Genomic DNA, 12016 nt, shown 5'->3' with positions numbered 1-12016 from the left:
AGACGTGAGACACAATGATGCAAGCAGCTTCTTCTCAGTCTCATCAGAACGGAGCCGTATCCGGACCCGAGCAGCAGCAGCAGCAGCAGCAAAACCACGTGTCGTCGCTGCAAAGCAAACAGGAACCCGACAGCGACGACGGTAATAACGTCTTACAGAGCGGGGACGAGAATGATCAAGATGATGACCACGACAGTACCGGCGCCGTGCGCAACGGGAAGCGTAAGAGGCCGATTTCCGTATCGTGAGTTTTTTATATATATCTATATATTTTTATTTTTTATCTCGTCCAATAATTTTCAAGCCTCTATTATATTATTTATTATTATTTTACTTTATTTTATTTCATAAACTCTAGCTCTATTCTCCAACTGTATTGGTCTCGGCTGTCGACGTTTAATTCATTTGATATCCCTCATGCTTCATCTCATCTCATCTCGTCTCATCTCCTCATTTAGATCGTCGCTCTAGCTTAATTTCTATTTCTATTTTATTTTATCCTATCCTTGTTTTTTTTTAAAAAAAAAATCATTCATCTCTTATTTTTGTACACACTTTCATGCTCTTTACTCTTACCAACTCTCCACACCAAATCGTTTTCGCATCGTCTCATTCATCGTCTCACCTCATACGACAACGCTAACATCCGGGCCAAAATCAAAGTTGTGAGACTTGCAAACAGAGAAAGGTTCGTTTCGGTCTCAAAATTCACCCGCTATAAACTATCTAATTTCTCAAAGGTAAAATGTGATCGTGGACAGCCGTCATGTGGTTGGTGCAGACGAAACTCGGTCTTTTGCGAATATCGCGAGCGCAAGAAGCCCGGTTTGAGAGCTGGCTACGGCCGGGAGCTGGAGCAGAGGCTCGATAAACTAGAAGAGATACTAAGATCTCACTCCGAAATCTTACAATCTTCCTTTATAAATCACACCCATCTTAACGTAGCGCCGAGCGTTCGAAACAGCAATCCGAGTTTACCAAGCGATCAAGGTACACCGCGCGAACCTATATCGCTATTTCGACCAACCGAATCTATTAGAACTCCCCAAGCTGAGACGGCATTATTTTTACAAAAGCCTTCTACTTTCCACACAACATCTCAACATGTAGATTTCGGCTTACCACCTCCCACCCCATCTATTCACTCCGTACACGATGGATTCCAATCGCAGATGTCCATGGCCGGCATTTCTCCCCCTAATCAGTTGGGACCTAGTCTTCAACCGGGTCCCACGGCCCAGGAGTATTACGGCCAGTCGCAACAGCCTTCCGTTCGATCCCCCGGCGTCAGCGTAACCCAAGGCCAGACGCAGATATCGTCGGATCAGGATCTTCCACCGTACGATTTGCTATACGCGTTGGTAGATTTATATTTTAAGCATATCAATACGTGGTGCCCTATTTTGCATAGGAAATCCACCCTAGATTCGTTATTTGGGCCTTCTACCTTAGATGACACTGATAAAGTGCTGTTACACGCTATTGTGGCCGCTACTTTACGATACTCGACGGATGCACGACTTACGGAAGAGAAGAGGCGGCACTACCACGACGTATCGAAGCAGAGGGTTCTACTCTACGGCATGGAAAACTCGTCGGTTAAAGCGCTTCAGGCTCTGGTTATTTTAGCGCTAGATCTATGCGGAAGCAGCAACGGCCCTCCCGGGTGGAATATAATGGCGTTGATCACTCGTTCCGTAGTGCAGTTAGGTCTAGCTGTGGAGACCAATTCTCTTTCCGTATCGCCTAGCTACGCTTCGATATACACTTTGCGAGCGATGATTTTACCGGAGCCGAAGGATTTCATCGAGGAGGAATCGAGACGGAGACTGTTCTGGATGATATACCTCCTGGATCGATACGCTACGATAGCTACGGCCTTCGACTTCGCTTTGGGCGATAAAGAGATAGATAGAACGCTTCCATGCCGCGACGATTTATGGATAAAGAATCAAAAGGTGGAAACGAGGTGGTTTCGCACTCAAGATCGCACTCAAGATCGCCCTCCCGACTTACCGGATCACGAACAAAATAAACCCGAGAATCTCGGCGCTTTTTCGTATTATATCGAGATCCTCGGCATATTATCTAAAATCCACGAGTTTCTGAAGCAACCCGTAGATATCGGTGCTCTTGGAGACGTAGAGCAGTGGCAGCTTCGATATAAAGAGCTCGATAATCTCCTCGCGTCCTGGAAATTCGGTCTCCCGGGAGAATACGGTAATATGGCCAAGCTATTCCAACCGGGCGGCAGCAAGACTCTAAATTGCGCTTGGGTTATGCTTCACGCTACTTATCACACTGCCGTGATTCGACTACATTCCTCGGCCGCGTATCCGACTACAAGATCACCTATATTTACCCCTTCGTACGGCGCAAGTCAGCGATGTCTCGGCGCCGTAGAGAATATCGCCGCCCTAGGGGAGTTTGTCGTACAGAACGGCATGCTAAATAAGCTCGGCCCCCCTTTTGCTTTTACTCTATGGGTAGCGGCGCGGTTACTACTCGTTCACGGCTCGACCGTGGAACATAAACTAGCGCCGCAGATTGCCTTCCTTGTCGACACGTTGCGCGACATGGGTAGGTATTGGCCGGTAGCGGGGAGGTATTGCCAGCTGCTTCAGCGAGTTCTCGACGAACATAGCGATAGCGAGCGCGCCGTAGGTCAAACGGGCGAGCGTATCACGCCGTCTTCCGTAAAGATACTTGCGGATATGAGGAGAACCGCGTTCGACCTCGACTTTTTAATCAGTCGCCAACCTCGTCACTTAGCGGGTGCGCCCAGCCGTCGACCGAGCGTAACTCCAGCGCGCACACCAGCGCCAAACGAGTTGGAATATTTGGACGTGTTCGACTTTTTCAACGTACCACGGTTACCATTTAGTCACGAGGCGTCTTCCGGCCCGCAAAATTCGATAGAGATGAGCTCGGATAGCGCGCCGAATAACGAAGGAGGCGGTATGAGTAATTCCAACGGAGCCTCAAACGAATTTAATATCACGAATTTTATGGTTGATGCAAATAGCGATTGGCTCTATAAACAGCCCAACTAACGATAATCTACGAAATATTGGCACAGGTTTTTGGCTGTATCTTGGAATATTTAAGCTTGGATACCTACCTCCTATTATACAAAAGCTCGGAAAGAAAATGATTATGATAACCTTGGGGAAGAGGAACTTGGAATTGATAGCAGGATTGGGTAAGAATATTTAGGACTTGTGTATGATCTGATGATAGAAATATACGCTCCGAACTCCGGTGCTATGATATTTGAGAGATGTCTAAAAATATACATCTGACGGGAAAACGCGAGACTTTGGAAAACGAAAAGTTCTAGAGCGAGGGCCAAGAGTTCCCACGAAGGACCCTGAGCGCCGATGATGTAAAGCTTCGGCATGTAAGCCGACCCCTAACAAATAAGCAATTTTCCAGCCGAGAATGGTCGGAAGTTATCAAGCAGGATCCTAAATAAAGCGAAACGTCAGGGGGGAAATTCACCTCGTGGTCAGCTTAGAAGTTGTTCTCTCGTATTTCTGCAACGTTGGTTCAGCCTAATTGTGGGTTTTTGAAACGGCTTTGCCCGAAATACACTCTGACCTGGTACTATATCGAATCACCAGTTTTGCGTCAAAGCAAGCATCGGTAAACCGTACTGACCATTTATTCAACTACGAAGGCAGATAAAATTATGATAAACTCAAAATAATCGATAGCATCTTCCAAGCTATTTCGTACTGTACGTAATTGGAGTATGCCCCTATTCGAGTCGCGATGCAACAGAGAGTGACGGTGGTTCAGTACCAACGATAATTCGGCTCATCATTTTTCAGTATTGAAGGTAGAGGTGTAAGGTAGCAAAACTCATAAAATGTCGTCATGTCTTTGTTCACTGAGCGCCGAAGGGACCCCTGAGAGCCAAATACGAGGTGATCGTCTGCCCAATCGAGATCCCCAGCGCAAGATCGCTTAACGCATGTCCCACGCAACGTCGTATTTTCCCCCTCGACAGCTGTCCGCTTTCAGACAGACAACGCAGCCAAGCCTATTGAATACGGGAAAGTGGCTGAGCTATCAGAGCCCAGGAGCACTTACATAGTATACGTATATCGAGTCGTTATATAGGATTGATAACGTGGTTGTAAGCTATATATAATTGCATCACATCGCGAAGCATATCGTGATATTCCCTCGCCATCGTTCATTATAATATCTCACAAATTCTACACTCGCTTCTACACAGTTAAAAAAAAAAAAAAAGCCATAATAAGAAAATATCGCTTAATAAATAATCAATAATCATTCACCATGCAGATCAACGCTATCTTCGCGACTCTATTCGCTGCTTCGGCCTCAGGCGCTGCTATCAAGTCGAGATACGCAACCGGATTCACCGTTACCAACTTTTCGGCGTCATGCATTCCTCATAGCGTTATGTGCAGGTATGTTAAGCGTTTCTCTGTGAGATTTTTATACTTACCTGAGTTGGTTACTAACGATTTGGTAGTTACGAATTCTATACTATTACCGACCCGGAGACAGCATCGCCTTCTGGTAATCCTACGCCAGCAAAATGCAGCCTCATGCTCCGTACGTAACCTAACCACCCTTGCCGTCACTGCAATTTACGACGAATTCTTACGAGCAAGCACTAACTTTTCGCAGAGGGGCCTGACGTCCTACCGACCGTCGGCTGGACCGGTTGCGCGGAGAAAGGAGCGTACTCGTGGGCCGTGGATAAGTTCGAGGACGGGCTGAAGCTGCGCGTGACCACGCCCCAGGATTCGCACGGCAACTACACCGGCGTGTACGAGATCACCACGGACCAGCTCGTCATGGAGCAGCACGGCGCGTCCATCTCCCAGCGGTACACGGGCCCGGCCGAGTTCACCATGGCTCTTGGGGTTTAAGGCGGGAAAGTTAGGTAGTTCGTAAATTTATGATTGTGGTGGGGGTGGGTGAGTGAGTGAGTGAGTATAGAACTAACCGGGTAGCGATACCTTGAAGAAGAGGGAATTTAGCGTTTTGGAAAGTAGAAATCTGTGGTTGAAGCATACAAGTTTATAAATCTGTACGGGATGTATATGAGAAGCAACGTAACGATACCCAGTTAAATCATACTACTTTTTTACAAATTCGAGTCTTTTCGCCTATAGTATTAAGAGTTACAGTAATGGTCCCCAGTTATCCGGCCCACCCCCCTTTTTTCACACCAAAGCTCGGCCTTGTCACACGGCGATAACTCTACCAATAATAATCATAAAAGTATCCTTTTAATTCCAGGCCATAGATATTTGAACGAAGTAAAGCTCTTGTGCCAAAATTTTATAAAAAAAAAGTCCAATATGGGAAGAGTCATGTTAGGTGAAGGTGAAGGTTGACTTCCTTTTAATTTTCCCATGAAATTGGGATTTTATGAGAACTCTCCAACCAAACCTTGATATGAGCCAACTTTCAACCAAGATAGCTTTACGAATCTTGAGTGTATCAAGGGACTTATTATACGAAAGGTATACTTAGCTCGAGATACCACAAGCTAGAGCCAAAATAACATCTTTATCATTTTCATTGGTAAAGAAATTGCAGAGTGACGAAGTAGTAAAACGACTTTTTTGATGTATAAGGGTGGGCCGGATATTTTCAGACCCGGACTGTACGTAAAGCTCCACAGCTTGATCAATGAAATAAAATGAAATAAATGACTCCTACAAGGCTTAAAAATATCCTACTAGGTCCATTTTTATTTTATCCCATTTTTCTTTAAAAAGTAGGAACCTCGCAACTTACATCATGGAGGGAAGCTTATCTTGAATAGTGCTGTAGGGGTAAAGGAGCGCGTTGTTCCATCGTCTCCGCAACCTATGACGGATCAACAAGATTAAGGAATGCCTACCTATGTATGGTAAAATCATCGGATCGACCTGCCCTTTTGATCAATGTTACTAGATCATTTTTACTTTGCTGTCTTCCCGTCTCTTCTTAGAATTATCTGCTGAGCTCATCAGCAATTGCTCGGTCTGCTTACTTTGCTTGCGCTTTGCCTCTTCCTCTCGATGCTTCCTAGTGGCGTCGGCGGCACCCTGCATGAGGGTTTCCTCCTTGCCGTTGGGGATTCTAATGCTGTCGGCCATTTAGAACTACTTCCTACGTCAGCGAAACCGCACCTGAATGATATGAGCCAACTTTTGATTATTGATTGGGAATTATGGAATCCTTGGTTTGCGTGGGTTCCAAAGGTAGAGTATGGCCAGTCGACTTGGAGTGTACGCTACAAGACCAGAGGCTCTGGCCATTTTATATACTTTTCTCGCCTGGAACTTCGACTCCAGCGTTTTTGGACATTGCCATCAGACGACACACTTCCACGCTGTTTATTGCTGTTTTCTGACGCTAATGCTGGGCATTCTCCCTCATTTAAGCAGTACCATGATGTTCCCAAGCAGAAAACCTCAACGAAAATGTTAGGTAACTATCAGATGTCAGACGTAAGAAGACAAAGAACTTGTCTGCATGAAAGGACAGCAGAGATGCTTGTATGTATAGCTTCGGTTTCTAGAGCTATCCTAGGAGAAAATACTGGAAACTTATGGCGAAAGAAGTGTATATATGCCTAGAATCCCTTCTGTAAAATCACCAAGGCGCCCTATAACCCCTTTTCTAGCAAAGTAACCGGCATGAAGAGCCGAAGATCTAGTGGAATACAGCTTAACCATACCATCCTTTGGAGTTTGGGTTTCGGGCGTCGCCTCTGGTATAGCGAAGATATAACTCGAGCCTTTTCTCGATTTATATAACCTTAGTGGTCAGTTGAAGGTACCTACCTTACCTATAGTTGCATAGAGGTGTCTTGCAGGGCGAGGTGGCCTTGACATCAGAGCCTAATAACTAGATCCTATTTGTTTTCTACCTAGGCACCCTATAAATTCACATAAAATCACGATTCCGGGCTTCTCACACAACGAACAAACCGAGCGAAGACTAACTAGCCTACTCAAAAGATATCTATACTAGGTAGGTAGCCATGCTAGCAAAGCCAAGATACGTCCGTATGGACAAAAACGACCTAGCTTGGGAAAGAAGCGACCAAGACGTCGAGGCGTGGGAGAGATCGCTCAGCAAAGCGCACATTTACCACGAAATCGCCAACCTCATCAATAAATACCGACCGGGCGAGGCTATAGAGCTTCACGACCCGATCAGAGGAGGGTATAACGTATTTTATCGGCTGAAATATAAAGATGGCTCGTCAACTGCCATGAGAATCCCGTGTCAAGGTATGAAACAGACCCCCTTATGCGCTAGAAACCTACTAAGCCATGGTGAACAGGTATTGTTAAATTTCCCGAGGAGAAAATGCGCTACGAGGTCGCCACGATGCGATATGTCGCGGCAAACACGATTATTCCGGTGCCCAAGATATATCATTTCGGCACAGCGGCAGAAAACCCGAGTCGGTCTGGGTCCTTTCATCATTATGGAATATATCGAACACGAGAGGACGTTGTCCGAAGCCCTTAAAGATCCTTCTTTAGAGCCGGACGAGTCTCACGTGCTAGATCCAAAAATTGACGAGGCCCGGCTTGAGTTTCTTTATCGACAGATGGCCAACATCGTCCTACAGCTTTCTACTTTATCATTTCCTAGGATCGGCTCTCTAGATCAGCAGGAGAACGGTGAGATTTCCGTCTCCGGAAGGCCTCTCATTAAGAATATGAATTCCCTGTTGGAATTTGCGGGCGTCGCTCCAACACTACTGCCATCCCGACCATACGATACCTCTGAAGAATGGCTTTGCGCTCTAGCGGATATGCATCTAGCACAGTTGACATTTCAACATAACGATGCCGTTAAGGATGAAGATGACGCTCGAGACAAGTACGTAGCGCGCCAGCTCTTCCGGCAGCTCGCTTCGGAAGGACCACTTACATCAGGATTTGGTGGTGAAGAAAATACATATGAAAATTCCAAATTCTTACTGTATTCCGAAGACCTGCGTCCGTCAAACGTCTTGGTTGATAAGAACGACCGCGTAGTCGGCGTGATCGACTGGGAATTCGCGTACGCCGCGCCGAGACAATTCTCGTTCGATCCCCCTTGGTGGCTTCTATTGAAAAGTCCGGAATATTGGGACGGTGGATATAAGTTCTGGATGAAAGTGTGCGAGCCTTGCTTCGAAACCTTTCTGCGCGTATTGGAGGCCGAAGAAAAGAATGCAACTGCGTCTTCGCTCTTCAAGGATGTGCCTCTCTCCCGGAGAAAGAGAAAGAGTTGGAAGGAGAAAACGTGGATGATCAACTACGCGGCTAGGGATAGCTGGGCGTTTGATTTTATATTCTGGAGATTTTTAGACGCGCAGTATTTCGGGGAAAACGAGCGAGGAGATCATCATGCGAGGCTCAACCACCTTACTGAGCAACAGATCGAAGCCATGGAGCCGTTTATTAGGAAAAAGATGGAAGAAAGTGAGAAACGCTGTCTGGTTGAATGGGACCACGATCGTGCGGTTGCTGAGCTAGCAAATATTTTGCTTTAATTCTACACCCATTTCACCTTATAAAAACTCTAGGGATAGAACTCACACAGATTTCGAGCGATTGGTTGAGAGTTGCGCATACTATGTACTGCTTTATCTTGGCATAGGATGTGCAGTTCAATATAGTAATCTAAGCTTCATATCAGAATCCGGGGATAGACCTGTGTGGATTCAACTCATCTTGTCTTGCAAATAATCCAAGTTTTTTTTCCCTCGTAGCTTTTACCTTCCGTACATTACGGAATAATTAAAACTTTCACCCTTACCTATCAATTTACCTTAGGTAGGTATTCGTGTGCTCATTTGTGAAGCATCCACGCTTGCGTCGCGTTTAACAAGTCATGACGTATTCCGGTCCCACGCCCCCCTGATCCGATATCTAATCCCAACGTCATACACCAGCGACACCCAAAAGCTTCGCTATGAGGTCTCGACGTGTGGGGTTGCAGAGCCCAATCGGTAATTCTAACTCTATGATGATGCACTAATGTCGTTACCGAAATGTCAGCCGTTCGTTATAAGAATGCAATCCTATGCTTTACAGCTCGGTGAACACTCGTACATCCAATCTCACTCGTGGGAAAATATAAATCTTGAGAAAGTAAGGAAAAAGTAACGGAAGAAAAAAAAGCAGTATGACATCGCAAACAGCATACATCGCTGAGAAGGCCGTCGGCCACGACGGGACCGCGATCACCGCCCAAGATGTTTCCAACTACGGCGGTGGCCTTGGTAAGGAAGAGACGATGAAGGCGTTGTGCTGGATGGGTAAATATTCGGTCAAAGTTCGCGACGTACCGAGGCCCAGGATTCTCGAGCCAAATGATGTAATCCTCAAAGTTACCGGCAGCACGGTCTGCGGAAGCGATCTTCACCTATACCACGGTATGCCGCTGTCGTCCAGTACTCTTCTCTATCAATTCTAACGGGCTTAGGGGTTATTATTCAATTAGTTCCAGGTGATATCTTGGGACACGAATTCTGTGGTGTCGTCGACGAGGTCGGACCTGCTGTCAAGAGAGTTAAGAAGGGTAAGCGGTACGTGGCTTCGTTCCAGATCACATGCGGCGAGTGCTTCTTCTGCAAGCAGAAGCTGACGTCTCAATGTGAGCGTACCAACGCGAATACCACCGCGCGAGCCATGTATGGCGGTCAAACTGCCGGATTCTTTGGTTACTCGCACTTTACGGGCGGATTTGCTGGTGGCCAAGCCGAATATGTTCGAGTGCCACTTGGCGACGTGAATCTTCTAGAGTTACCCGACGGAGTACCTGACGAAAAGGCGCTCTATCTCAGCGACGTACTAGCCACAAGCTACAACGCCGTGCACGATACTGCCGTGTATCCTGGCGATCAAGTAGCTATATTCGGTGCCGGTCCCATCGGTCAGATGGCTGGAGTTTTTGCCATCAAAGCCGGAGCCGCCAAGGTCATCATTGTCGACACGGAGCCGCGTCTCACTTTTATCAGAGAGCGCTGGCCATCAGACCAGGCCGACAAGTTGGTGCTGGTCGATTACAAGAAGCTGTCTTACGGCGTAACGAACAAGCCGACGGTCGTGTCGAAATTGAAGGAGCTATGCGGCGGAAGGGGACCCGACGCTGCTATCGAGGTAAGCGATGCATCCATCCCTTGAAAAAAAAGAAGAAGAAAAAGAAGAAAACGATTCACTAATTATATTGCATAGTGTGCCGCGGGCGAATATGCTAAAGGATGGATGCATTGGCTAGAGATGGCGGTAGGTGCGGAAACCGACACCAGCGAGATCGTCAACGAGATGATCGAGGGAGTTCGAAACTTTGGTCGTTGCGGAATTACCGGCGTATACGTCGGCTACGTAAGTTCTCCTTCGATTCAACTTGACTTCTCAAAACACTAACAGATGCAGACCAACCACTTCAACATCGGAGCTCTTATGGAGAGGGGTATTCGACTTATCGGCAACGGCCAAGCACCGGTTCATAAATACTGGGAAGAATTGCTAAAGATGATCCAAGAGGGCGATTTGGACCCGCTGCAGATGGTATCTCACCGGGTTCGCGTTGAGGACTTGGAAAAGGTGTACGCCAAGTTCGACAATCGCGAGGACGGCATCCAAAAGGTGTTTGTCGAGACCAAGTTCTCGTTTCCGGCGTGCGAAGGCAGCCCTAAATTGACGAGATATTAAGCGTTGGACTCGGCTCAAAACAAAGGACAAAGGTATGGTGAAAACTTGGGGCGGACGGGCGGCGTGTATAAGACTATAAGTATGAAATGACGGATGAGTGAGTACCTTGATGGCCTTGATGTAATTTATACACGTTTATGACGGTCGACACTGGGACTTTGGGATGCTCCGCAAACATGAACAAAAAGTTGAACGCATGCATCGTGAATATGAATGTTGAAAAAAAAAAGTTTAAAAAATAGTGTACTTTAGGTACCTACCTACCTGGTAAGCATTTTACTTTTCATGGTCACCATCGTGGATTGTATGATGTATGCAAGGCCTACTACATAGCTTAGGTACCTACGTAAGCCACAGCCCTAGCCACCTAACCACCTACAGCACCAAACCTTCAACAGTCACACCTACCTCCTGTACAGTTTTAAGAATTTACGCCTTCTTAAGATTTTACTCCTTAAGATTTTATGCCTACTTAACCCAGGCGCTATAGCCTTGCTTGTTTTCGTATCTTAACCATCATGGATGTTCAAATGCCCCAATCAGGAACACCTTGCCTGGATTACCCCCCTCCCCTAGATATCAGGAATCGTATATCGAAATTTTTGCTATTTAAAAGCCCACGAACCGAACTACCCTCTAGTTCGAAGAAGCGATCACAAAGTACACCGCCCGATATATGTTGCCCTCATCGAAAAAGATCTAACACCCAATATACCTCCAACTCACTAGTACGATACCATTGAGCAAGCAGATACGCCAGAGACAGTAAGTTCCTATGACTATTCCGACATGTCATCCGGAAAACGCCATCAATCAGGGATGAGTGGCACCACCGGGAACAGAGAAAGCTATCAGTCGCCATGGCTAGAGAGCGGAGACTTTCGACACATCACGCTTGTTCAGAATTCGATTAAAATACTATACGATGACAATCCATTCCCACTATGGGTGCAAAATCATATCAACGATGTCAACTTATGCACCGCTGAAGAGATTCCTTGAGACTTTATGTCGGCTTGGAAAGTGCATTTACGTAATGCTCACTTTTCTGCGAACGAGTCGAGAATCATGGGCTCGTACAAAAGGCTTTTGAACTTAAACGGCGATGACAACTGGGTCCTACATGAAAGGCCTCAAGAAGTGGGAAGAAGACAACCATCCTCCACATGAGTTTACTCCAGAGGGGCGTCCATAAGAAGTGAGAGTACTACTACCTAGTATTACGGTGGATACCCCAAGCAAATACCCCCTGGCAAAACGCGTCTGGATCTCATTTATTTTACGATACACGCCAAGTTCGCCGCATGCTAAAAATC

General features: G+C 46.4%; 5 protein-coding genes across 5 annotated transcripts; 4 read left to right on the top strand and 1 right to left on the bottom strand.

Moving 5' to 3' along the window:
• Positions 1-14: 14 nt before the first annotated feature.
• F4812DRAFT_459054 (putative C6 transcription factor) lies at positions 15-3053 on the top strand (the record flags this gene model as incomplete). The annotated part of the gene is made up of 2 exons (XM_047937472.1): positions 15-244; positions 782-3053. The coding sequence occupies 2 exons, from the start codon at positions 15-17 to the stop codon at positions 3051-3053; spliced, it is 2502 nt and encodes an 833-aa protein (XP_047790080.1).
• Positions 3054-4305: 1252 nt separating this feature from the next.
• Positions 4306-5135, top strand: F4812DRAFT_427497 (uncharacterized protein; the record flags this gene model as incomplete). The annotated part of the gene is made up of 3 exons (XM_047934105.1): positions 4306-4442; positions 4508-4590; positions 4666-5135. 3 exons carry the CDS (start codon positions 4309-4311, stop codon positions 4908-4910), a joined length of 462 nt encoding a protein of 153 aa, XP_047790079.1. The 3' UTR covers positions 4911-5135.
• Positions 5136-5802: 667 nt separating this feature from the next.
• On the bottom strand, positions 5803-6131 carry F4812DRAFT_459052 (uncharacterized protein; the record flags this gene model as incomplete). Its single annotated transcript, XM_047937471.1, has 2 exons — positions 5803-5859; positions 5958-6131. 2 exons carry the CDS (start codon positions 6129-6131, stop codon positions 5803-5805), a joined length of 231 nt encoding a protein of 76 aa, XP_047790078.1.
• A 672-nt stretch (positions 6132-6803) lies between these two features.
• F4812DRAFT_471162 (uncharacterized protein) lies at positions 6804-9000 on the top strand. Its single transcript, XM_047939061.1, has one exon. The coding sequence runs from the start codon at positions 7022-7024 to the stop codon at positions 8531-8533; it is 1512 nt and encodes a 503-aa protein (XP_047790077.1). The 5' UTR covers positions 6804-7021; the 3' UTR covers positions 8534-9000.
• A 168-nt stretch (positions 9001-9168) lies between these two features.
• F4812DRAFT_459050 (GroES-like protein) lies at positions 9169-10700 on the top strand (the record flags this gene model as incomplete). The annotated part of the gene is made up of 4 exons (XM_047937470.1): positions 9169-9418; positions 9469-10145; positions 10221-10370; positions 10422-10700. 4 exons carry the CDS (start codon positions 9169-9171, stop codon positions 10698-10700), a joined length of 1356 nt encoding a protein of 451 aa, XP_047790076.1.
• Between the last annotated feature and the right edge of the window lie 1316 nt (positions 10701-12016).

Source organism: Daldinia caldariorum, assembly GCF_022478825.1.
Source record: "Daldinia caldariorum strain CBS 122874 unplaced genomic scaffold F4812scaffold_8, whole genome shotgun sequence".
Classification (NCBI taxonomy): domain Eukaryota; kingdom Fungi; phylum Ascomycota; class Sordariomycetes; order Xylariales; family Hypoxylaceae; genus Daldinia; species Daldinia caldariorum.
Note: the sequence above shows the minus strand (reverse complement) of the source record. Positions and strands in the feature narration are given on the sequence as shown.